At 48.2% G+C, this 27,148-nt stretch overlaps 1 protein-coding gene across 8 annotated transcripts in view; it reads right to left on the bottom strand.

The window, feature by feature from the left end:
• AUTS2 (activator of transcription and developmental regulator AUTS2) overlaps window positions 1-27,148 on the bottom strand; it is a 751,974-nt gene that overhangs the window by 21,890 nt on the left and 702,936 nt on the right. For 3 of the 8 annotated variants that reach the window (XM_079324897.1, XM_079324901.1, XM_079324903.1), the window contains 4 exons: window positions 5,007-5,559; window positions 3,310-3,563; window positions 1,317-1,558; window positions 855-899 (listed from right to left, as the gene is read on the bottom strand). In XM_079324897.1, coding sequence (XP_079181023.1) covers window positions 855-899; window positions 1,317-1,558; window positions 3,310-3,563; window positions 5,007-5,559 — 1,094 coding nt within the window. The remainder of the gene's footprint in view (window positions 1-854; window positions 900-1,316; window positions 1,559-3,309; window positions 3,564-5,006; window positions 5,560-27,148) is intronic. The other 5 variants (XM_079324899.1, XM_079324904.1, XM_079324898.1 and 2 more) reach the window with 4 other exon arrangements.

Genomic DNA, 27,148 nt, shown 5'->3' with positions numbered 1-27,148 from the left:
TTTGCCCAGTTCCACTTCTAAGCAAAACCAACACATAAAGCCAAATGCTCTGCAGATTTCTGAGTGCTGATGCAGTACTCCTTCTCTCATCAAAATATTGCTCTTGGATTAAGAAACTCTTGTCAGACACCTGTCTCTGCTAATAGGATGAAGAAAATACAACCCAGAGTTCAGCAGCAAATCAATCAGTGGATTCAAACCCTTAGGAGCAGAAGCTTTACATTGAACTAGAATTTTAAAAATCAGTTCATCTTGATAGGTAACATTTTTGGTAGCTTAGGTAAACACATCTAGTGCATAGCTGGATTCATGTTGCTGTCATCAAACAGAGCTTTCAAAACATAACAAGCCCAGTGGATCAGATGAGCCTTTGAAATCTGAATAGTAAGACAGGTTTTCAGATTTTATCAAACAAAATATGATAGATTGGGAAAACTATTAGATTATCTGTCCCTAAAGGATTTGTCTGATAGTTTGTCAGTTCATTTCGAGTTCCTTAACAAAAATATCAGCCCAAGGGTTTGTGGCACAACTGAAACACTGTGATGGAATCACTGCTCTCTCCTGCTTCATGGAACAGTCAGCTCTTCTGTCTCATCTTTTCACATCAAACCTGGCTCCAAATGGTGTGTGAGCAAGAGATCTTTTGATTGGAAAAGCTGATACTGCATCTTTATCAGAAACAAGCACCATGAATGCAAGCCTTCAAAAGCCAAAGCAACCAAGGACGATAATGGCAAATCCTGGAGTGATGATTAGGGAGAGATTTGACACTGTGCCATTGATTGAGTGGTGAGCCCAACCCACCACAGAAAAGCAGTGAAGTCAGTTGGAAACACAGCAATAAAACTCACACTGTGACGGTAGAAGGGGTCAACTTTTGTAGGATATTTGTCAAACTGCAAAGGGATCAAAGCACAAACTAGTTACTTTATATTTCCTTGCTTCACTTCTGTTGGCAAAATAGAAGACAACTTCTCTTTTATTCAGCAACCAACAGAGAGGAAAAAATATGCAGAAAATTAATTTTTAATGAAACTGTTTGGGATTTTTTCTTTCTTCAAAGCAAATCAAGATCTTTTTGGGACAGGACAAAGGAGGAGGCCCCAGAGCGAACACTCCAAGCAGGACTGGCCAGAGCCTCATCCCTCAGTCCTGTGCTGCCACCACCTGAACCTCACATCTTGACAGAAGGACAACCCTGCCTCTGCTACCCAGACACCCCTGGGCAGCACAGGAGCCCTTCCCCAGGAGCTGGCAAATTCTCCACAATACTTTTGTAACAAAGAATAGAGTTGTGCTCTACTTATCCTCACATTTCTGCCTGGGGTACGCACCATGGGCGGTGCTGGCGTCGGCATGATGGCAGTGGGAGGGATGGCGTGGGGGAAGGGCGTGAAGGTGTGCTGGTGGGTGTGTTGGTGTGTGTGCTGGTGCTGGTGCTGGTGCTGGTGGAACTCTGTCCTCAGGTAGGGCGGCGGGCCCAGCGAGGCGCCGCGGTCGGCGCTCTGCGAGGCCAGGAAGCGCGTGTTCAGCTCCTGGCGCAGCAGGTCTTGTTCTGCAACACAAACACAGGGGCACGTGTCACCGGGCTGGGAGAGACCTGGAGATCATCAGAGTCACAGCGTTAAAGACCTGGAGACCATCAGAGTCACAGCGTTAAAGACCTTGGAGATCATCAGAGTCACAGCGTTAAAGACCTGGAGACCATCAGAGTCACAGTGTTAAAGACCTTGGAGATCATCAGAGTCACAGCGTTAAAGACCTGGAGATCATCAGAGTCACAGTGTTAAAGGGCTGGGAGAGACTTGGAGATCATCAGAGTCACAGCGTTAAACACCTTGGAGATCATCAGAGTCACAGCGTTAAACACCTTGGAGATCATCAGAGTCACAGCGTTAACAGCCTTGGCAAAGACCTTGGAGATCCTCCAGCCCAACCTGTGACCCAACCTTGTCACCCAGACCATGGCACTCAGTGCCACATCCAGTCTTTTCCTCCAGGGATAGTGACTCTATGACCTCCCTGGCCAGCCCATTCCAATTCCCCATCACTCTTTCTGTGGAGAATTTTTTCTTAATGTCTAGCCTAAACTTCCCGTGGTTCAGATAGGGCTGTGTCCTCTCATCCTGTCACTGTTTCCTAGGAGGAGAGCCTGACCCCACCCTGGCTGCAGCCTCCTGGCAGGGAGTGTAGACAGTGATGAGGTCTCCCCTGAGCCTCCTCCAGGACAAACAACCCCAGCTCCCTCAGCTGCTCCTCACAGGACTCACACCTCTCACCAGCCTTGCTGCCCTTCTCTGGACATGCTCCAGCAACTCAATGTCCATCCTAAACTGGGGGGCCCAGAACTGGACACAGCACTCGAGGTGCAGCCTCACCAGTGCAGACAGAGGAAAACAAACAATAAAACAACACACACCCCTCTTCCCACCGAGCTCTGGGGCTTTTCCAGGCCTTGTGCCATTTCCTTTGCTGTCCGTGGTAGCAATACATCATTTAAAATGTCCTGGTGATAAATCATGACGCAGTACAGGGTAAGAAAGCTCCCTCAGGTCTTCCCTCGGATCCCAAAGGCCTGAGACATTACAAAGTCCCTATTTCCCCTCCCACCAAGCCTGTTCTCACACTCCTCTGAGCATTTATGGCCACGGACACAGTCCTAAATAGGTGAGGGTGGACAAGCAAGATGGAATGAGCAAACAAGTGGCTGCTGCTCACATGAACACACCAGTGAATGGACACAAAATGATGTTAAACAAATGCTCCATTTTCTTCCCCTCAGTGACCTGGTGAGGCCCTGGCACAGGATGTCCAGAGAAGCTGTGGCTGTCCCTGGATCCCTGGCAGTGTCCAAAGCCAGGCTGGCCAGGCTTGGAGCAGCCTGGGACAGTGGGAGGTGTCCCTGCCCATGGCAGGGGTGGCACTGGATGGGTTTTTTAAGGTCCTTCTAATCCAAACGTTCTGAACACACCCAAGCTCAGCACTGCTGTGAGCTCAGCCAGCACAGACCCTCCCTGCAGCCAGGGAAGCTCTGCTGGGCACAGACCACAACTGCCTGACGACCTTTGCTGTGGGGGTCACAGATTCTGTGTGGGCACTGTGCTGTTTTTACTGTGGGTTGAACAAAACAAACCTGGGAAAACCACAGCCTCCCAAAAGCAGTCACTCCCAGGGCAGAGGGAAAGTCCCAGGCTATGTCTAGGTGTTTGCTTGGCTCTGTCCAGCACCAAGAACCCTCCCCAAAAGGCCCAAACCCCAGTTGTCCTGACCAAAGGCAGAGTCTGGTGCCCCACAGGCGGCTCTTACCTGAGTAGGTGCTACCAGCTGGGTGTCCTGGAACCTGCAGCGTCCCTGACGTCAGCGGGGGTGGCGGGGGCAGAGCCGTGGGAGGGGCAAACATATTGGGGTGGTGTGGGTGTGCTGGGGGCTGCAGGGAGGGAGGGAAGCTGTGCAGGGGGCTGTGGCTGGCCAGGGACAGCGGGAAGGGCGAGGCCGGCGCGTGGTGCGAGATGTGCGGGGGAGGCGCCTGGCTCTTGGCGGGGGTGCTGCTCCTGCTGCTGCTGCGAACGAGAGGAGAAGCCATCAGGGCTCACACAGAGAGAGAGAGAAACCACAGCACACACACACCAACACAAGATCAGCAGCCCTCACATCCAACACAGCACGGTGGAACTCGTCTTACAAATCCCAGTCACCATTTCCCTGGGATACTCCTTTCTCCAACATCTGCTCTGTTATCTTTTACCTCTGTGGTCCCTGCACACCTGAGCCATGCTCTCCCCTGCTGCAAGAGGCTGGGATTGTCCCACAGCAGCACAGGGGTGACACACAAAGGAGTAATCAGCCCTGTGCATTCATTACTTCATTATCAGGTCCTTTCTACATGACTACTCCTGGTTCATGTTTTCAGGCAAATGAAGCTCAAAATCAGTGCTCTTTTTTTTTTTCTGTGAATTACTAAGATGAAAGACTGCACAAAATGTGAAATGAGGTTGAGAAGGCAACAACAGATTTGTACTTATTGTACAGGTAATGCCTCTCTACCCCCACAATAAAATGAGATGAGTCAATAAATATTTGTGATTACACTAGTTGCAATTTTTTCAGGTTTCATTTCCTACTAATGAGTATTTAAAATACATTAATGGAAGGCTTAATTCTTCTTGTCTTTATTTCAAGTAACGACACGCTTCTATTGCAGTGACTTTTAAAGACCAGCAATACCAGCTAGGTTAAAAATAAATCCAGGCCTTAAACACCTCCCAGTCTTTAGTCAAACCATGAAGCAACCACAGTGCTGTTTCCCCAGGTCTTGAAGGTCACATCTGCCTGCTGGGAGCTCAGATTTGGAGAATGACAACTGAGGTTAGAGTAGGGAAAACCTGAGGTCCCTGATTCAGAGGGACATCACGGGTTCTTGTCCCCATGGTGTTTGACCTCACTGCTCATCTTTGTTATCCACAGATAAAAGGTGAGGCTGATCTCACTGTGGCCAGGTGAGAGAAAAACACTGAAGCCTGCAAGGTGCCAGCAGAGCAGGAGAAGATGGAGCTGTGAAGTGCCTGGTGTGTGACTGCTGGTGCTGGGCTGTCACCAGCTTGATCCAGGACCTTGATTGAGGGGCTCCCTGCCCTGGGGCATGGCAGTGCTCGAGAAATCAGATACCGACAGGGATGGGAGAATAAAACTGACAGCCTTCAGAGAGCAGCCCAGCCTGCAGGAGCTGGGCTTTTCTACCCCTGATCTACACTGCGTGGAATTCCCTGCAAAACCCAAGTACGGCACGGAAAAATATCCAAAGCAAATGAACTTAAAATACCCTGAGTTTATGGGATCACTGGGTACAGAGAGTGATCCTGGCTCATCTCAGGGGAGGAATCGAGGTTAAATGCACCAAACGCCCTTTGTTTCCCAGGGATGGGATGGGCTTTACCCAAGTCTTCATCTAAATCTTCATCAATTCCCCTCCAGGCTCAGAGCCAGACCCCTCTCCATGCACTCACCTCAAGCTGTTGAGGCTCAAGCTGCTGCTGTTGTAGGCAGAGAGCGGCTGCGAGAGGCTCTGGGGATGGGGCTGCACCGCGGGCAGGGCTGGGTGCGCCGGGGGCAGCGGCGACTGCGGCCTCGGCGGGTGCGGGCCGGCCGGGGGCTGTCCGCAGGGCTGTCCGCAGGGTTGTCCGCAGGGCTGGCTGCAGGGCTGGCCACACGGCTGGCCGCACGGCTGGCTGCAGGGCTGGCTGCAGGGCTGGCTGGCGGGAGGGCGGCCGGGCTCCTCGGGGGCTGAGGGCGCTGGCCCGGCCGGGGCGGGCGGGGCCGCGGGCTCCGGGCGCGGGGCGAGCGCGGGGCTGGGGCAGCGGCCCTCGGGCGGCGGCTCCAGCGGCGGCGGCGTCACCTGAGGACGGGGGTCTTTAGGCACCACAGGCTCAAGGATTGGGTCTTTGCTGCTCTCCTGGCTCTTCTCCTGGCTCCTTTCTAGTCCTGATATTTTGGGGACAGCTGGGCCCCTAGCACCAGGGTTGTCATTGTCAGCAAGAGCGCCAACACCCACCTCTTTATCTGCAACAACGACAGAGACAAAATGGTTAAATGTGAGGCACACAGGCAGACCCAAAGCACTGCCGGGCCACTTGCACTCCCGGCAGCTCCATTTTGTTTCCCTCAAAAACCATCCAGGCAAATGTGAAACTGAATCAAACAGTAGCTCTCCTCAAAACAGAAGAGGTGGCAGAGGACAGGCCCCGTTCAGCGCTCCTGTTCTCCATGGCTGTTACTCACCATGGCTCCCTCACTGAGGGAACAAACTCAGGGCCCGACCCCCTGAGAGAGCGAGCCCCTCATGAGCTCTGTGCTTCTCATGGAGTGGTTAAGGTTGGAAAACATCTTTCAGACCACCAAGTTCAATCCCTCACCATGTTCACCACCAAATCATGTCCCCAAGCACCACATCTACATGTTTTTTTGAACACATCCAGGGTTGTTGACTGTGCCACTGCCAGGGACAACTGTGCCAGTGCCTGACCACCCTTCCCATGGGGAAATTCCTGCTGATCTCCACCCTGAGCCTCCCCTGCCCAGCCTGAGGCCGTTCCCTCTCCTCCTGTCCCTGTTCCCTGGAGCAGAGCCCAACCCCCCCGGCTGTGCCCTCCTGGCAGGGAGTTGTGCAGAGTCACAAGGTCCCTCCTGAGCCTCCTTTTCTCCAGGCTCAGCCCCTTTCCAGCTCCCTCAGCCCCTCCTGGGGCTCCAGCCTCTTCCCCACAACACAAGATCTGAACTTTAAAACACACATTAGCAGCTTTTTTGGTTTGGCTGATCATGGAGTGATTTACTTTTATTTTCCAACTCTTTAATAATAATGAATATGATTATAATTTTAACACTGTTATATTGGTGTTTTGCTCACCAGCTCCACAGCAATTTCCCGTTGGAACTGCTCCCCAAACCTTCTGCCAGTGTGGATCTGATCCATGGCACCCCTTGGAACAAATCCAGGGGAATGTTGCTGACCCAAGACTGGGAAAGGTGCTGCCTTGCAGGTGGGGGATCAGGAACCCATTTAGGGCCATATTGCTCAACAATTTGGAACAGCTGGACTTACACCTTCAGCAACTACAGAAACACAGCCCAAGGGAAACCTGAGGTTTGAAGGGGCTTGGGACAAGCTTAGAATTAAAATAGCGTCCAGTGTTCTAAATAACCTTAAGGCAAGAAAACCATGCCTCCTTCTGCCAGTTTTAAGAGATAAAATGACTAAATGCATAATGAAACAATACCCATTCAGAGAAAATTGTTGACAACTTCTTTGTGCAAACCCCAAAGTAAAGGGGTGAAATTCAGAGGATGGGAGTGAACTCTGGGCACACATCTGCTAACCTGGTGGCAGCCTGGCAGCCATGTGTCACAAACATGGCATCATTTGGGTTCAATTTCATTAACAGATCAAAAATAAACCACACCAGGTACCCACTCACTGAGTGTTTTACAGGCCCAGTGCAAAGGTGAACAACCTGGTAAAACAGAGGATTTTCATCATTTGTAGACAGGAGAAGGGGGAAAGGGGATAAAGGGAAGCCAGAGGGAGGTAAAGAAACGAAGGAAGGTACAAAGAGGGGGAAAAGATAAACAGGCTAATTTGATGAGGACATTCTTTAATTACTCCTGGAATATCTGTAACAGGCACAGAGGCTCCTGCACCAACTTGGATTGGATGGTTATGGGGGCAAGAGAGGGATTCCAGGGGGATAAAACAATTACTCTGCCATATCCCCAAGGTCCATCTCACTGCAATAAACTGCAGGTTCTAGGTAAAGGAAACTTTGCTTGCATTAACTTTTTGGATAAATCCTCTTTGATCAAACATTATTAGAAGTTAGAGTGTGATCCACATGTGTGTTAAAGCAGGTTCCCAAGGAGGAGAGAAATGAGCAAGAGTTTGTTCAGGAATAGGTGGATCTATGTTCCTTATGGGTGTAGGAGTTACAAGGTTTTGGGCTCCTTAGGGTTTTTTACACAATGTCTTTGAGGATTCAGACTTGTCACTAGCAATGCCCTACTACATGGCTCTAGCAGGTGGTCTGGAAATCCTGCAAAAGTGATACTTCCAAATCTACAAGGAACACCTTGCACTCAGTGCATTTGTTAAATCCTTTCCTTTGGTATCTTTAGCCTCTCTCCTGTGTCACATTTATTCAGCACAGCTCAGTGCTGGGGATCTGCTCCTCCTCCCCAGGAGAAAAGGGCTGGAAATGCCACTGTCTCCTGGGTGTTTCCTGCTGCTGCTCACATCCCCATTGCACAGCCCCCAGCACCACCCCTGTGAGTCTGCACTTGGAAGATGCTGCCTGAAATAAAACAAATGTTATTCCCAGTCTCCCACCAGCCATGCCCGTGGGTTCTGCCTCTCCTGTGTGACATCAGTGCACCCACACAGAGTCCCAGCCCAGCACACACAGTCCTGCCTGCTGATACCAATGATGTGTAAATCAGAACCAGCTCTCCAGCCCACTCCATCTATCAGGGGAGGTGAAATCCCCTCCCAGTGATAAACACCACCAATCACAGGTTTCATGAGGAGGGCTGCAGTCTTCATCAAAAGCACTTCAAGGTCACACACACAGGATTGCTTTTTTTCCTACCCTGACTGGCTCAGTGCAAGAACTCTGGGGAAAAAAACCCTTAGTGTCACTGTGATACAGAAAACCCAACTTTCTGAGATTGTTTATCACCAAAGAAATTAATCTCCACCCAACAGCTAAGAAATCACCAAGCTAACTTTATTTGCTGGTTGTCTCCACACTCTGCTTTGGATAAAGTGCAATTGCTGCACTGGGATTCAGGAGAGCAGTGCCTCTGATGTAACTTCCATGCTGACACAGGCTCTCCTTTTTCCACTGGGTTGACACTGCATCCACCAATAGGCAGTCTTCCACTGAAAAAGGAATAAAGCCAGAATTTGATGCTGAGAACTGAGGAACATTCACGTTTCCCAGACAGGAAATGCAGCTTTCATTATCTTCCATTTCTGTGCCTTTGATGTGCCTTAAATCTCAAATTCCTCTGTTTTTCACTCAAACACACAAACTCAAGACACAGAACTCCAGTCCCCTCCATGAGACCCTGCTGTGTAAGTGACTATCACTGGCATGGCTCCATCACACCAGGGAGCAGCCAAAGCCAGCCTGGGACACCTGTAGGTAACCTAGAGAGACTCTGCATCTGGGAGAGCAGACACTTCCCTCTGGAGACATGGACTTGTGTAATAAATACAGCAATATGCAGCTTTCCATCACTGCCTCTCTTCCTAATGTGGAAACCACTAAAATTTGACCTAAACACCCTCCTTTGTCCCATCTGGGTGGTCCCAAAGAGTCAAAGGTTGGCTAGGGGTGGCCAGTTGGGAACATCACAGCCACAGGAACAGCTCATCTGTTCTCCACTGACAAAAAGGCCCTGCTGTAATTTGCCAGATGTGACATTCCCAGAGAATCATCAATGCAGAACCCTCTCATTGTGCCTGGCCAAGATGTTTGCAGGTGAGTTCAGCATGTCTGGGAGCACCAAAGAGCACAGGAGGTGCCAAGAGCCAGCACAGGGTGTGCCATGGCCACCCCCAGCCCAGCCATCCTGAGTGTCCTGGGCATCTCTGACCTTGGGGAATGAAATTCCCTTACACAATATCCCTGCAGGACCATGTCAAACTTACAGCAAAACTTTTTTTCTAAACATACAATCATCCAAATTTTCCATGTCCAGGTGTGAGATAGCCAGTACTAAATATTTAGAGTTTAAGTCAGAGCCAGCACTAAAATATTCCACTTTCTTGAGAGGAAAGTTTAGGATTAAGTTCAAAGTCCTTACTGCACAAGTGGAAAAATTATAGTTTTCAGTGTTCTGCAGCCTTATGTTTGGGACTGAGCAGACTACCAAAGAAATATGTTATAGCATCATTTAGTTTAAAAATAGTATTAATTTTCTTTCACTGCTTTGGTGAGTTAAACTCTTGATAACACTGTATCTGCCTAACTCAAATTTTCTCCAAACTTTTAAATGCAAGATAAAACCCTAGATCTTTCAAACCCATTTTCAGCTTTACCATGGATAAGTGAGGAGTTGGTACAGTGTCACAACCAATACAACCCCCCAGGACATCTCTGGAGTCACAGAATGCAGGACAGATCTGCCCCACAGATCACCAGCTCTTTACAAGCACTTTAGAAAGGCTGAAATGATTAATCAGATTGCAGCCCTGATTGTCCATTTCATATTGATGAGACGTTGGTCAGTGCAGTGTGTGGATAGGGAGAGGCAGGTGCCAGGAGCTGTTTCTGCCAGGAGGGAGGAGCTGTGGGTGCAGCAGCCAACATGCATCAAACAGGCCCCAGAGCAGCTCAGCTGCTCTACTGGATACACAGAATTTGCTAAAAACCATTTCTCTTTTTTTGCACACAGTCATCTTTCATCCTAATTTCCAAGGACACTAACAAAGCATTTGATTATGCAAATGAAGAACATGCCTTTGAAAGCACAGTTCCTTGCAGCTCTGTCATCTGCTGATAGCAATTACTCCACAGTGAGCAGGTATTTAGCACAAGTGAGCAGCAAGGCTGGTGGCACACTTTGTACTTAATTATAAAACAGAGAAGAAAATCATTCAGGACAAAAGATTTTGCTACCTCTTGTTAAAAGTGTTTATCCTCTGCACTGAAAGGGATTTAATTGTCAACAATGAAGTTGCAGATCAATGAAAAGAAGCACTTAGTGGGATTGCACAAGATGTTGACAATTCTTTAGTCATTGATCTGCTTCTGGCCTCGATTTGAGAGTGCAGAGTTCTCCAATACTGCACATGAAACTATTTATTTCATCCAGCTGTTAGACAGAACATACTCCATAAATGTAACTCCTATAGCTCTACACTGGAAGCATTTGACAGCACTTTTTTTTTTAGAAAAGAACATCTTGATTTAGTACAAAGGAATGGGGTAAAGCTTTCTAGAGGGAAGCAAAGAAGAGAATATCCAAACACCCCTGTCTGTCAGGAATCCTGGCACTTCAGTAAGTAGGAAGGAGCTGCAGACAGGTGTAACACCCTCACAGACCCTGCAAAAACTCAATCCTGCTTCAACACACACAGCCAAAGGTTTTATTTCCAATAAAATCTTTTGACTTCCTAACTCACCCAGCTGGGAATCAATAAATGACATCATTAACTTCACAGCCCTGAAGTATTCCACAGCCAGGTCCTGAGGGATGACTGAAGGGGATCCCAAATGGGCTGAAAAACTTCCCAGGTGAGAAGTGATGCTGACAAAATCACTGGGGAATATTCTTTACTAATAATGGGTTTGTGATCAGAGAGTTTCACCTTACTGTCTCAATTCTGCATTTTAATCAAAGACATCTAGATCTTGTCATGACAATCCTTCTAAAAAAACCCCAGAAGCACAGAAACACAGAATGACCTTGGAAGGCCAGGCTGTGCTTCCCACCCCTCTGACACCAGCACAAGGCTTTTCCCAAACTGGTGCACAAACCTTGGTGCCAGGGTACAAATCCCACCTTCCCAGCCATGAGCTCTGCTCCTGATCTCTGCTCAAAGACTGCCTTACACCCAAGCACCTGAGAGTTTCTGCCAGGATTCCCTGGAAATGTGGAAAAAAGCAGGGGCTTATTATGCACCTAAGCCTCAAGAGTTACAGAATCCCAGAACGGGCTGGGTTGGAGGAGGGACTTTAAAGCTCATCCCATCCACCCCTGCCATGGCAGGGACACCTCCCACTGTCCCAGCTGCTCCCAGCCCTGTCCAGCCTGGCCTTGGGCACTGCCAGGGATCCAGGGGCAGCCACAGCTGCTCTGGGCACCCTGTGCCAGCCCTGTCCCAATCACAGGGTGGAATTTCTCCCCAGTACCCCATCCAGCCCTTCCCTCTGGCAGTGGGAAGCCATTCCCCCTTATCTTGTCCTTCCACCCTTTGTCCCAATTCCCTCTCTGCCTTTCCATCTCTTTTGGCTGTTACAGGAACATCCTGTGACCCCCCCAGAGCAGAAGGGTGGGAGAGCATTTCAAACCTGCCCAGAGTAAGCAAGGTGACAGTACAAGACAATAATCAATGAAAAACAGAAAATGCAGCAAGGCTGGGTAATTTTCTCCAATTATCTACAAGAACACCACCTCAGCACACAGTTAACCCCATCAAAAGACAAGGGGAGGAATATATCTTGAGTTTATCCATCACCTCCCTTTACTCACTATTGATTTGCCTTGGCTGCAGATCCACAATATTCCCTGAAATGCCCATGACATCTGCTCATCCCACTTGTGTGTGACAGGATTACTTGAATGAGCTTGAACAAAACCAGCTTTCAAAAGCAGCTTGAAAGGTATAACCCTATGAACACTGATCAAATGTAACCTGACAGCTCAGTTTAATATACTGAGGACCACAAAGATGTGTGTGATATGTTTATACAGCAAAATAACACATCTATTCCCCCTGAGAGGTGTCACACCTCCAGGTCACCAGCCACACAGCCCCGGCTCCTTTGTGAATTTGTTCTTTACAGACAAAGAATTTCTGATTTTAAAGGCATGATGCCAATATAAGCAGAGATCTTAAAAACACTTGCTAACACTCAGATGAAGCTCAGCACAACCACGAGAATTCCCATTTTTAATTACAACTATTTCAGCTCATTGGTGTCTACAAGGAAACTTTGCTGAGCTTCCACATCCCAGCTCCCCCATCAGGGTGACTTTACACTGTTCTTATGCTTGGCACTATTTTCCTTGTGTTTCCAATGCTGCAGAGAAAAAGATGGGTATTAGAGAATTACAGAGTCATTAGAACTGGAAAAGCTCTCTAAGAACATTGAGTCCAACACTGCCAAGGCCACCACTAACCCATGTCCCCACATGTCAAATCTGCACATCTTTTAACTCCCTCCAGGGGTGGTGACTCCACCACTGTCCTGGGCAGCTGTGCCAGGGCTTATCCAACTGCCCAGCAAGGATTCTTCTGCTCTGGAATGTAGCAACAAGTGCAGAAATGAGATTTCATTGTTTCTGCTCAACAAAGTGTCACATTAAATGTGTTAATTATACGTGTCCAGTAACACCCAGGTCTTTGCAAGGTGTCTAAAATTTCTTGGCACCTGAAAGCAAACTCCAAGCAAAGTCAGTGTGCCAGTCCTTGTGAGGCTCTCTTCACTCCTGAGGCACATGCTGTCTTCAGGGAAGCCCCAGCTGGAGTGTCTCACCCCAGATCATGGATCATCTGTGCCCTGCCCACCCAGATCACTGAAAAGACCCTATAAAAGTGCCTTTGCACATCACCACGAGCAGTGCTCACCTTCAGGACACACCAACTGGCCTGTCCATGGTGAAAACAGCAGAGCAGCAGGTCAGGGTGGAGCTGTGTAAGAGGCTGAGCACCCAAACACAGCAGCAGGAATGAACAGTGGGCTCACAGCACACACAGAACCTCAGGCTCAGTTCAGCCCAGAGCTTCACTCATAATCTGAATATCCATAATAAATGGCAAGCAATGAAGATTGAAGTCAGATGTGCCCCACACTGTCCCTGGGATGTGGTTAATGAGCTGGCAGGACACAGGACTGGCACAGCAGAGTCCCACATGCAGAGAGGACACCAACACCGGGGCACGACATCTGAGGCTGAGCACAGCCCAAACCCAGGGACTTTCCATCCAAACTGCAATCATTAGCCTGTGTATGATTCATAATAGAATTTGAAAAATATCCTGTGCTCCTCACTTTAATTTTGATTCATGTTGTGCCTTGCTGCTGAGGCTAATTATTATCCAGCAATGGAGAATCCAAAGCCTCCAGCCTCACGTGCAGTACTGTGTGGTGTAGCCTCCATGTGACAGGGAGCTGTAATTCTAAAAGGATTAAAAGTTTACCAGCACAGCCATGTAAAGCAGAAAATGAATTGTTCTCTCTTCTCATCTCTGTTTGGAAATTAGATTATGGGCTCCAAGTGAGCTGAAATACAGAATGAGGCAAATCTTTGTGATTAGCTCACAGGTGGCCAGTGAGCCTTTCTGTGCCTCAAAGCCTGGCAGATTCCCATTAGCTGCAATAATAAAAGAATGTGTACTTATCCCTCAGCCCAAACCCTGTCCTGTGCCAGTACAGCTACCTGCTGTGCTAATCCTCAGAGCCAATATCATCACCCTCAGCTGTGAGCTCTGAAGTTTGCTCAGCTGTCACTCGGGATATTTGGGGTGTGTGGCTCATCCCTGCCTGGCCCCAGGGCCCCACTGCACCCTCAGCACTGGGAAGGAATTGGGGTGCTCACCCTGGCCAGCCCCACACTGGCAGCAGCTGTTTCCCAGCACTGAGAGCAAAGGAGATTAACAATATAAACAGTTTGTACCATTCACCACCAGTGTTTCATGTTCATTGGCTCTGCAGAAGGTGTCTGTGTGAGTGTCAGAGTGCAGCAGAACCCTGCACACTTGAGCAGAAATCAGGGCTCACTAGTGGTGCAGAACATCAGTGGTCCATTCTGTGTGGATTCAGAGCTCACTCCCACCAGATGCAGTGGGACAGCAGGAGCCTCTCCCTCAGCCACAACCCACACACAAGGAAACCTCTCCAAGCCCTCCCAGCATGAGGCTGGTTCACATAAGAAACCTTGAGGGCTTCTTCTTCTGGCAAACTGATATCCCACCTGGCAGAACTGTGATAACTTTTTTATTATTTCTGTAAACATCTAATAATCCTCTGAACCCTGCTAAGCTCTTTACCTTAACATTACCTTCCACCAGGGAGCTCTACAACTCAACTTACAATTTTCTTTTCTTCCTTTTGTAGAATCACTGAACCATTAAAGCTGGAAAAGACCTCCAGAGATGATCAACCTTTGACCTCCATGCACACTAAACCACAGCACAAAGTGCTACATCCTTTTGTTTTTTGAGCCCTTCCAGGGATGGGAACTCCACCACTGCCCTGGGCAGCCTCTGCCAGTGTTTAACCACTCTTTCAGTGAAGAAACCTTTTCCTAATATCCAACCTGAGCTTTGCTTGGAATACATGAGGCAAGGAGATGAGAACCCGTCTCCTTAATTCCCACACTACAAATTTGCCAGAATATTTCAAGTTAACTTCATAAAACTTATTTTACATCAAAAATTAAACAAAACTGTTGAACAGTGGTGCTGTGGACCAGTGCTTGAGGCCCCAGCCCTTGGCCCTGCCCTTCCCTGTCGTAGGGCTATTTTATAAGCTGCTCTGGGAAAACAGCTGGAATTCAAAGTAACCTCTTCCCTCTTCATGTCCCTTTTTCTAAAAGCACCCTTTGCCTGACCTGGCAAAGCTTGCTTCCAACACTCCTGCTGCTGGAAGAAATGCCTGGAAAGCTGCTCCTGCCCCTCACCCTGCAGAGCAGCACCCACTGAAGGTCCTAAACCACCACCAAGGCTCAGGGTCAGAGCCTCCCTCAAGTTATGCACATATTTAACTGGATGTGAAGGAGTCACCTCCTGATTAGGCAGCAGCTGATTATTTGATTTGGGGATTAATGTGACACAGACACCTGGGCTCACAGGCACCAGCTGGTGCAGCAGTGCTGCCAGGGCTGAGGCACTTGGGGATGGACCTGCTCGGGATCTTCCAGTCAGGGCATCAAAGGTGCCACCAAACCTCCCTGCAGCCACACTGGGTGGTGGTGACCACCCTCCCTAGGCCAGGATGGCACCTGGTGCCAGCTGTATCCCAGAGCCCCAGGCTGGGCCAGGCTGGCAGGGGGCACAGAGGGTCCCTGGTGCCACCTCCCTGCTCAGGCAGGGCCATCCCAGAGCACAGGGCACAGCACCGTGTCCATGTGGCTCTGGAATATCCCCCTGAGGGACACTCCAGCCCCTCCCTGGGCAGCTGCTCAGGGCTGGGCACTGCCCAGGGCACAAGTTGTGCCTCCTGTGCAGGGGCAGCTGCTGGGCTCAGTCCCTGCCCGTGGCTCTGGTGCCACTGCTGGGCCCTGGAGCAGAGCCTGGGCCCTGCTCTGCCCCTCCCTGCACACAGGGACACCCAGGGCTGAGGGTCCCTCTCAGCTGGGGCTCCTCTCCAGCCTCAGCAGACACAGCTCCCTCAGCCTTTCCAGCAAGGAATGAGCAGCCTGAATGCTGCAAAACTTCACACTAGGAATTCCCACTTTGTCTGGATGACTGGTGTGGAGGGAGAAGAAGAAAATCCCACAGCCATTGCACAGCCCCTCCTCTGGCTTGGTGCTCTGCAGAGCTGGCCTGGAATGCAATATCCCAACCTCTCCCACCTAGCACAGGTGACCTGACAAGAAAGGAGGTTTTATTGCTCAACTTTCATTTTTACCTCAACAGCTGAACAAGTCACATTTTATTTTATTTTTCCTCTCTCTGTTGAGTCTCTCCAACACTGTTTATCAGGGCACACATCCCTCTATGAGAGCACTACAGCTTGTGCTGAGCTCCCAGGACTCATCAGGTCAGAGCAGGGGGGTTTGCAGAGCTGGGGCAAAGGGAGATAATTCTGTCCTCCCACACCCCCAGGGGCAGCCTGACTCCTCTCTCAGTGCTCAGCTCAGGGCTATAGCACTGTGGGTCACAGAACCATGGAATGGTTTGGGAGGCAGGGGACATTAAAGCCCATTCCATTCCATTCCATTCCATTCCATTCCATTCCATTCCATTCCATTCCATTCCATTCCACCCCATCCCATGCCATGGCAGGGACACCTCCCACTGTCCCAGCTGCTCCAGCCCTGTCCAGCCTGGCCTTGGGCACTGCCAGGGATCCAGGGGCAGCCACAGCTGCTCTGGGCACCCTGTGCCAGCCCTGCTCACCCTCACTGAGACAATTCCTTCCCAATTTCCCACCTAAACTACTCTCTCAGCTTAAAAGTAAAAGAAAAAAGGCCATTTCCATAACTGTTTTGGTTTCCAAGAAGCAGAGACAGGAGGAGACAGATCTAATCCAAACATCCTAAAATCTATGGGGCTGCAGGTGGCAGTGTCCAACAGAAAGTTCAATTCCTTATAAATTATGAAAAGCCCCCACCTGTGGCATGAAATATCCACCTTGGAGTGATGGGAACCTTGACAAATAACATTTATTTAAGTTTAAGAAAAATACTTTAAAACTGGGAAAAAAACCTCCAGACACTTTCAGTTTTATAGTATTTTCAATTATTTTCGCACAGGGAGGTAAAACTAAACCCAAGCGTTTAGCAGGTGCTTGAAGACCAAATCAAGCACATATGATGCTTCAACAGCAGCCCAGTGGAATAATCAATAACCTCCAATTCCAGTTATTGACTTTTGCACACCCTTGCAGGTATGAGACTCCAGATGAAGGCACTAGAATCACCAGATTGTTCAATTTGCTCTTGCTCAGATATTTCACACTGACATTTTTATGATGGTGTGTGGAAGCTTCTTTGAGACAAGTTCTTGAAAGTCAGAGTTGACTTCAGCTCCCCAAATTCTCTCTTCTGCTTCATTCTGGGATGCAGGGCTGCTTTATGCATCATGGAAATATGAAATATTTCCCTCTCTCTATTTTCTCTTCTCTTACACCCTGAATGAACTTTAGGAAGAAAGACATCTTCTGTTGAATCACAGCAGAATTACACAAGATTACACATCTATAAACTGCATTACCATGGAAAAAAAGTGCCTTTGTGTGCCCCACACAGCTCCCTGCAGTGTGGGATTGGCTTCCCTGACACCCCATCTCATCTTTTTATGACACTGTTTCAATAATAGAATTCTGCACTCTCTAACAGCCACAATAACATCTTGTTTGGACCACTATGAACCAGCAAGAGCTCATTAAGTCTTAGAGAATGTTTGCAGCTATTTTGGCACGGGTGTGATATGCTATGACATGGGAAAGCTCCATTATTTCACCAGGTTTAATAGGTAATAGATATGCCCAAGCACATCCTTCTTGCAAGGCTACGAGGAGCTTTTAGCAATAACCCTCGAGGATGTATTGGGCAAACTCATCTTGCAACATCTTCAAATATATAAAGAAAATGATGTGAACTATGGAAAATCACCGTGATTCAGGGACAGTGCACTAGACTAGAAGATTAAAGTTCTGCTCCAGCTCCCTCAAGATGCACTTAGGTCAGTGCTTGGCCCTGTTTCCTTCTCCAGGATTTAGATGATGAGCTTTCCAGGGCAGGGGCTGATGTAAAACAAGAATCAGCTCTTGCTTAAGGCCTCTCTGTATTCATTTCATGAGAATAATAATAAGGATTAAAAAAAGGGTCAAATTCAAGCTTGGCAGAATGCCAGAACTCCTCACTGTGGTTCAGAGAATGCTTTTGAGTAAGTTACTGTAAGATATAATAATTTATTTCCTTGCACTACTCCCCGTTGTGTTTGAGATGTTTGAGAAGTACCTCGCTGGGTTTTTTCCCTTTGCTGTGAAGCTGACAGCCATGAGCATTCAATAATCATGTCCTGAGCTCGTGGATCTGGTTTTTCATGAAGCCCTGACAACCACTGATGCATAAAATCATATATAATCCTCACACAACATGCAGAAAGGCTGAAACTGTACTGATCTCCAGTGCAAGAAAGCATACACAGAATATCAATATAAATACACAAAAAAATCAATATAAATACTTAGAAAATACACAGAAAATCACATGGACCCATTAACACTTAGAAAGAAACTATTGTGAGCTCCATTCAAAACATCAGCCCAATGTGAGACACACATTTACCCACACGTGTGTGCACATACTTGCACACCTGTGCACAGGTACACACATGCACAGCTGTGGCCACTGGCCCTGTGGGGAGGATTTATTTTAATTATTATAAAGACAAGGCTGTCAAATTGATTCTAGGGGAAGGAGGGAGGGCAGGACAAGGACATGGCTCTGGCTGCAGGGCAGGACTCACACTTGCTCCTCATCCTCCACGTCTGGAGGGATCCAACCCCTCCTGTTCCCAGGAGATGCCAAGCCTGACATTTGTGTTGGAAGCTCTCCAGCACTCACTTCCAGCTTCCTAAAGTTTGTTTCTGACTAGAAGGGGAAAAAAAAATCCTGTTTAACATTTACCAGCAACCACCAGTTTTACTGGAAACTGTTGAAAACGTTTAACAGCTCCTCTTCGGGAGGGCTGAGGTGGTGCCACCATGAATACATGAAGAGTTTTCTCTAAGTTCAGTTACTCTTCTTCTTCTTTCAAAAATGAAATCTGGATACAAAGTGGGTTTAAAGATGAACAGAAGGGTTTAGGAGACACAAAACACTGTGCCCCAGAAAATAAACCCAGGAGGAGGTCACAGAATACTGGAACAGTTTGGGTTGGAAGGGACCTCAAAGCTCACCCAGTGTCACCCCTGCCATGGCAGGGACACCTCCCACTGTCCCAGCTGCTCCCAGCCCTGCCCAGCCTGGCCTTGGGCACTGCCAGGGATCCAGGGGCAGCCACAGCTGCTCTGGGCACCCTGTGCCAGCCCTGCCCCAATCACAGGAACAATTCCTGCCCAATATCCCATCTAATTCTGCCCTCTGGCAGTGGGAGCCACTCCCTGTGCTCTGTTTCTCCATCCCTTGTCCCCAGTCCCTCTCCAGTCTCCTGGGGCTCTGCTGGCACTGCTCAGCCTTGGGGACTCACAGGTGACTCCAGCAAAGCCCAGTGTGTGCCCCTTGCTCTCCCACACAACTCCATCATTCCCTCCTTCTTTAATGACAGAACACATCCATGGCTGTTCCACCCCTCCTTCCTGGACTCAAAACCTCTGTCCTTCCTCCTCCCAGCTCCAAACACCATCAGGCTGGAGCTCCTTCTCCACAGAGCTCCTCCCTTGGTGCCATCGTGGCACAAACCTGCCTGGCATGAAAATGTATGGCTGTAATCCTGCCTCCTTCACAAAGAGCAGATCAGCTCCAAGTCCTACACTCGTGTTCCTTAAACTTCCTCCTTGTCCCAATGCCATTGGAAGCTCTTAATCTCCCACAGGAGCCTGAGAACATCCTGATGGCTGCCCTGGAGGACAGAAATCAGCCCACCATGCCAAGGAAAAGCTGAGGTGTTACACAACCCCCAGCAAGGCCTGTGCCTGCAGCAGGGCTGGTGCTGCTGCTGGAATACTCTGAGAGGCATTCCCTGCTCCAGAGGGACTCGTGACACACCTGTGCAGGTTATCAGCTGCACAGAAGCCAACTCAGCTGTGAGTTAGCCCCAGGAGCCCGGGGTGATGAATCCAGCCCACAATGGCCATGCTGGGGCTTTTTGTGGCAGCCCAGAGACAGCTCCACAGGAGGGTGAGATGTTACCCAGTGATTCGTGACATTATCATCAATATAAATGAGAATACTGAATCCAAAGTAAAGCACAGACATGAGACACAAGAAAATCTAATTTAATTGTATTTGTTTAAATCACTTTGTCGTAAATTGTTCATTTTTTTTCTTATGTATTTTTATTATTTTGTCACTATAATCATGAACTGAATCCAATCTTATGTATAAGGAAACGTGGGTTTGTTTGAACAACAGCAGGCTTGTCCCTGCTGTTACCTGCTTGCTAAGAGTGTAACCTGAGAACATGTTTGAGCCTTGTCAGACCTGGTGGGGGCTTGCACAGTGGGCATGTCACAGCCACCAAAAACTGCCTATAAAAGGGGCAGAGACCCAGGGTAGGGTGGATGTGTTGGTGGAGCTCAGACTCCCCACATCTCCAGCACTGCTTTGCCTGTTCTTATCAACAAACTAATAAACTGCCTTATTGATTGACCTGCCTGATTGTGGTGAGTCATTTATTACAGGAGAGATGGAGCCTCCCAAATCATGAGCTCCTACAGGGGTGAAGGGGCAGCCACATGTGCAGGTGCTGTCCAGGTGCTGCCCAGTGCTCCCCAGTGCTGCCCAGCACTGCCCAGTGCTCCCCAGTGCTGCCCAGTGCTGCCCAGTGCTGGCTGCCCAGTGCTGGTTCCCTCCCAGCTGGGACTCCAGCCTGGCAGAGCCTCAAGCACTCCAGGAGCTGCCTGCACCTCCTCTCAGGGCTGCCAGGATTAAAGCTGCTCTTACTCAACAGAAAGGAAAAGTCTCCCTAAGCTTGAATAAAGCAGCAAAGCTGTTGCTCCCAGCCAAAGACCAGAGCACATTTATGAACCAACTGATCTTTTTTTCAGCCTTTTCACCCACAAGGCTGCAGAGACCACAGGCACTGTGCTCAACCCTGGTAAAAACCACAGTGGAACTTTGGTTCACATCTCCTCTGCTCCACACAGCCACAAACACTGCAGGGACCTGACTCCTGTCCAAGTCCCTGTGGCCAGCACAGCCCTGCAGAGATCCAGCCATGGACCAGCAGAATCTGCTGGAGGAGGGCAGGACACATCACTCCCTGCACACAAACCCTCTCTGGATCACCTAAAGACAACTCAAAGCAACCTCTGCAAAACCAGGTTAAATATCTGTGTGTGACATCTAGCACTGGCTTCTCTATTTTTTTTTTTTTTTAAGATCAGATGAGAAAGGAAAAGAAGAATCTTCCCCTGAATGTCTCTTTAAAGATTTTCCAACAGCTCACACACAAAGCATTTAGACACTTTAATTTCCACTTCAGTATGAATACTCTAACCCCAAATGAAACTTATTAAAAATTAAATTCTTATATTAAGTTTAAGATGCGTCTCTTTTCTCCCCAGGTCCCATTAAACACCCTCCCTACACACTCTTTAGAAGACAGAAGAGATCCTAGAGAATATTTACAAAGAGAACAAAACCCCCTGAGGGTTTTTATGTTACTACAACATTAATCTATTTTAATCACACAACAGATTAAAAACAAACAGCATTAAGTGGTGCTGCAAAGTACAGACCAAAAGCCTGTCTTTGTTGCATTAAAAAAAAAACCCTAAGAAAAAAAAAGAAAGTGGTTGGAAATAGGGTTATTATGGTGTTCCACAGAAACAGCACAGCAAAACCAAGACTGGGCCACAGAGCTATGGGTGTGGAGAAGATCACTGAATCACAGAGTGGGCTGGGTTGGAAGGGACTTTAAATTCCATCCAGTGCCACCTCCTGCCATGGCAGGGACACCTCCCACTGTCCCAGCTGCTCCCAGCCCTGTCCAGCCTGGCCTTGGGCACTGCCAGGGATCCAGGGGCAGCCACAGCTGCTCTGAGTGACCCATTCTAGGATTACTTCAGCAGTTATTTCCAGCATTAATCTTGGTCACTCTGATGTCCTCAGCCCTGTTGTCACACCATGCCCTCTCCCAGTTGTGAGCATCCCCCTGGCATCCACGCCCTGCCTTCAGCTGCTTTTGGGGGATGGAGCCCAAGGAGCACAGCCTGCTCCTCAGAGCTTGCCTTGAGCAGCTGCTCTGAACAGCTCCAGTTTCTACCCCAGGCTGGAAGATTCTATTCAGCCTTTAATTACTTACATCTATTTGGACAGTGTTGGTGCAGTGAATTAAAATATCTATCCAGCTGTTCACAGGTGACTCCCCTGAATCATCCCAGTGCATTTAGAGGCTGGAACTGCTCATGGATGGTTCACTCTTCCAGTAGCTCCACCTCTCTGGTGCTAACACAGAACCTCCTCTGCTGCTGCTGGGGCTCTCAGTGGCCTAGAGATCTCACCTGATGCTTAGGGCTGTTTTTTCTCATTCTGAATAACCTAGATAATTGTGCTTTTATAATTGAGTTTGTTATCTCCCTGCCCACAGACTCCTGATGAAGAACAGCAGCAATCTCTGGGATCTTGCTGCACATCCCAGATCAGATCCACACAGCCAAATCTTTCCAACAGTTACAAGCCAATGGGCTCCACCACAATTTTATAACCATCCTTGCCCAGAAGACGTTGGATGGAAGCAGTTTTGCTGGAGCTTGATATTATCTAAAGAAACCACAAAGAAAAAAAGAATTGCTGCTGTTCAAAGACAAGGAGCTGCTAAGATTCCCTGAAACAAGTGGAAGCATTTCACAGGGATGTTCTGATAATACAGGGTGCTCCAGGCAGCCCTTTTATCTCCACACTGCCAACTCAGCTGCCAAAGCAACCACAACCTTCAAGGGAATGATTTGTGTGGTTACTCCAGATTGACCAGGAGATAGAGCTCACACTGAACATCAGTGGGAGCAGCTGCAGCTGTTTCTGGCAGCATCACTATGGGTGTGGAGGGGGAAAGTGCAGGGGGTTCATATTAAAATCTTCCACTATGTTTATTCAGTGGATTTATTCCCAACATGGTGCAATCCCTGACAAGATTTGATTGCTTCATCCCAACATTATTTCTTCCCAAACCAGCTGCTGCAATGGATAATCCATACTCACTGTGGAGGACAAAGGGGAGGAATGAGCAATCCCTGCACTTTGGGGTGTCTCTGTCCAGGCTGGGAGCAGGCAGGAGCACTGCAATCCTGCTGCCCTGCCCAGGATCTTGGGGAGATCCACCTCCCTCCCTCTTCAGGACCAAGCACTGACACACAGCCCATTAAAATACTCCTAAAGCCTGTCAGAGCACACAGAGATTTCCAGCAGTGCCTGGAAATGTTTTCATGCCAGAGACATGGAGTGTCTGCCATCTGTCACCCCCTGGGTGACACTGGGGAGGGATCCCAGGATTGGCCAGGCCTTGGAGAAGGAACAGACCACTTGTGGTCACAGCAGCAACACAGGCACAGTCCCAGAGATGGGACATATGGACAGGACAGAGGATGACACGAGGACTCCACTTAACTAATGTCAAATATGCACAAGGTGTAAATCTCTGCCTAGGTGAGATCACAGAATCCCAGATGGTTTGGGTTAGAAGGAACCTCAAAGATCATCTTATCCCATCTCCTGCCATGGCAGGGACACCTCCCACTGTCCCAGCTGCTCCCAGCCCTGTCCAGCCTGACCTTGGCCATAGCTGCTCTGGGCACCCTGTGCCAGGGCCTCCCTATCTTCACAGGGAAGAATTTTTTTCATATCCAACCTAAACTCATTCTCTGTCCATTTGAAGCGATTTCCCTTTGTTCTGTCACTCCAGGCCTTTGTAAATAAACTCCCTGTGTCTTTCTTGTAGGCTCCCTTCAGGCACTGGAAGGTCACAATTAGGAGATCTTTCACTGCTTTTACAGCTTGAAAAAACTTTGTAGTGTTTTCAGTCTTAAGTGTAAAAACCACCACAAGTCAATGCCCCCTCTTAGGAACCTGCTTTAAAAACCAGAGGATGTATATTCAGGGCTTTCTTTATTTGCATTGCAGTTTTTAGCCTCATGAAAGGGAATGCCTTTCACATTATGGTATTACTTCAGGATCTAAGATAACAACAAAAAAAAGGATGAGACTTCTGATAAAATCATGAAAGGCAGTAATGTTGCATCTTATTACCACTCCATGGTAATTCTGCTTCTCTTAGTAGTGGTAAGGGCCTCTCTAACAGCAGACAAGAGCTGTTGTTGAGCTCTGCTAATGATGCAGGAGATGGAACCATGAGGCAGCTGAAGCAGCAGCTCCTTCCAGGGCCACACACTTGGCAAGGTAACATTATCTCTGCATTTTACAGGTTTTCACAGCAAAAAAAATCACTCTTCAAAACCATATGCAGTAATACTGTGAATGAGCTTTAAGCTGCTTAAGTAACCATCAGCTCACAAAAGGAAGAAATGAAGTGGCTGTGCCATGGTGAATAGATGTGTAAATGTGTGTCAGTGCCAGCAGCAGTGGCTGACTCTCTTCAGGGTTTTTCCATTCACCTGTTTGAAACTGCAGAGGTACCATACCCACACCTGGGTTTGAACCAGCTGCTGCAGCTAGGAGACATCAGCTTAAAAAATACCAGTAAATTCTTGAGGATAATAAATGCTCAGCTCTGTGCTTATCCAAATTCCTGGCACCTTAGAGCCACAGCATCACAGATTAACTCAGGTGGGAAAAGACCTCCATGATCATTGAGTCCAACCATTAAAAAGCCAAAAATGACTTTCAGAACATCCCCTCTCACACACCACGGTGTGAGGACAGGACACTTCCCATCCTGATCCTTTACAACTCCAAATGTTCCAGTATCCACCCAATGCACAGCTCCAAAGGATCCCCCAACACCACGTGGGAGTGGGTGTGGATTAAATACTGACATGGGAGGAAAAGCACCACTGCTTGCAGCAGCAGCACAAGGGTGAGATCTCAGCATTCTCACACTGAAAGGGCTTGGGGGAAAGAGTGAAGAAAGATTTTAATCTTCCTATTCCCAGAATAATCCTGGGTATCCATTCCAGAACTCCAATTTTGGATATCAGGAATGACAACAGAGCAGCTCATTGAAGTAAAAGTTATCCAGGGAGGAGTATTTCATCCAAATAAGTGCAATGATTATTGGTGCAATAGCTGATATACAAGAAATACAGCAAATAAAAACAGAGTAAGAAAAATATACTTTCTCTACTTCTGCTGTTTTCTTGAAATTTAACTTTCAAGGGATTGTTGAAGCCAGCCTTTTCCACACCAGTCTGCAGTCAGGCATCATTAAGTCTGGGAGTTGGGGCTGGGCTACCATGTACAGCCTCCTCTTTGCTAAACAACTCCTGTCCCACACTAAAAAAATAAAATTACTCTTACTAAATGGATTTCAAGGGTGGTTTTTTTTAAACAGAAGAACATGTTGTCTTTTAGACTTTAAATTCCAATACAGTCAACTAAATTAAAACAAAGTACACACTGCCAAATGTTCTCACTAATAAGACTAAAATCACTCTAGAAACTGAACATCAGTTAATCTTCCAGCTAAGAATATCACATAGAGGAGATGAGAGTCAATCTTAAAATGAAGACTGATAAGGCAGAAACCCCCTCACAGCAGCTTGTGCTCTGTTAATGTTCTCATTGTTAATGCACCCAGCATCAAGGGGTTCACTGACCCAGAACCATGGTGCTTTTCCAGAATCATCCCCAGGAAGAAACAGTCCAGAAGGATTATATTTACCACAGTACCACTTTCAGCCTGAAAAAGTACTTTCAGCAGCTGAATCCCTTTCTGAAAGAGGTGGCCTCATGTTTGAGCATCAGCCCCTGCTTCTGTTGTGCTGTTGCTCTAACAGAGAAGCAGAGCTCTGAGTGCTGCCCTGGCTCCTCTGGCTGGACACCCCAGGCTGTCACTCCTGTCCTGGCATCAGGATGGCCCCATCCCCATCTCCATCTCCATCTCCATCTCCATCCCCATCCCATCCCATCCCATCCCATCCCATCCCATCCCATCCCATCCCATCCCATCCCATCCCATCCCATCCCCACTCCAGGGGAGGTGGCAGCCAGGGGCTCCCAGGGACACTGCACAGCATCTTCTTGGGGAATGTGCTGGAGCAGGGAAGGGCCATGGGCTGCTTTGGGATGCCCAGAGCTGCTGCAGAGTCCAGGAGAATCCCTCCTCCAGCTCCTAGGACAGCTCAGCCTGAGTGACCAAGCACTGGACACACCACTGCTGCAGCAGCCCAGGGAAGTGAGGGAGATCAGGAATGTGGGTCTGAGCCTCTGCAGTGCCTTCCTGGAGGAGGATTGAGCTCCCCTGGGTCTGCTGAGAGCCCCAGGGATAAATCCCAGCCAGGACAAAACCACAGCAGCACCTGCTCACCAGGAGATCCATAGTGGGACTCCTGTCCCAGAACATACTAATCACTGACCTAGGCTGTTGTCAAGCTCATTAAATTCACACATCTTGACAAACCTTACCCATACAACCACAACTGAAATGAGTTTCAGCAGCTCTTCTCTTGGGAGTGGAGGGGAGTGATCAGACAAGCCCAAATGTGAACAGAACCTAAACAAGAGCTAAAAAGCAGAGGAATTCCAACCCTGCCTCACATCTGCTTCTTGAAAATCTATTTTTTAGGTAACTAAAAGGCAGATAAATAATAGAAAAGGATCTGCACTAAATAGATAATTTGTTTTCAGGGATGTAAGTGGCAAATACTGAATTTCTTTTTCATCTTGCCTTGAGTTGTAGCAAACTGTCACTCTTACATGGGCAGCAAGGGAAAAAAATACTTATTATTAGAAAACAATCACTGACAGATCTGATAACAATCTGACATTAACAACAGCGGGGATTCTGCTGCCAAGGATGTCTTGTGTTATTTAGAAAATCAAAAAGAAAAAAATCCTGAGGGGGTAAAGCACACAAACAAATAATTGTTTTACATCCTATTAATAAACCTCTACAGCTCATGCCTCCCTCAGAAAACGCTTATGGTCCTGCTGTCACCTTGCAGAGCAAGTTACCAAATGACATTTAACATTCCTGAGGTCAACAGAAACCAATCACAGCTGTGCTGGAACCTGCCACAAGCACAGGGGATGCTGTTTTTATCCAGCCATTCTGCAGTGGGACATGACCTCCTTTTTGTAGTGGCTCCTGCTCCCCACAGCCAAGGTTGGAAGGATCTGCTCCCTCCTCTGTTTTTCCAGTCTCAGTCCCAGTTTGCAGCAGGAGCTCCAATGGCAGCACCATTCACACAGCCAACCCCATTACAGAGGTCAAGATCAGCTCCTAGTGACTCCAGTTGGGTACAAAACTCTCCACTTGGATTCTGACTTCAACCAGTGGGGGATCTGCCAACCTACTGACCCCATCCAAACCCAGCTAAAGCCTTTGGACAGCAAATATTTTGCCTGTGCATTCTGAGGA

This window comes from Erithacus rubecula (genome assembly GCF_903797595.1).
Source record: "Erithacus rubecula genome assembly, chromosome: 22".
NCBI lineage: Eukaryota > Metazoa > Chordata > Aves > Passeriformes > Muscicapidae > Erithacus > Erithacus rubecula.
The sequence above is the reverse complement of the archived record's forward strand: the minus strand, read 5'-3'. Positions and strand labels throughout refer to the sequence as shown.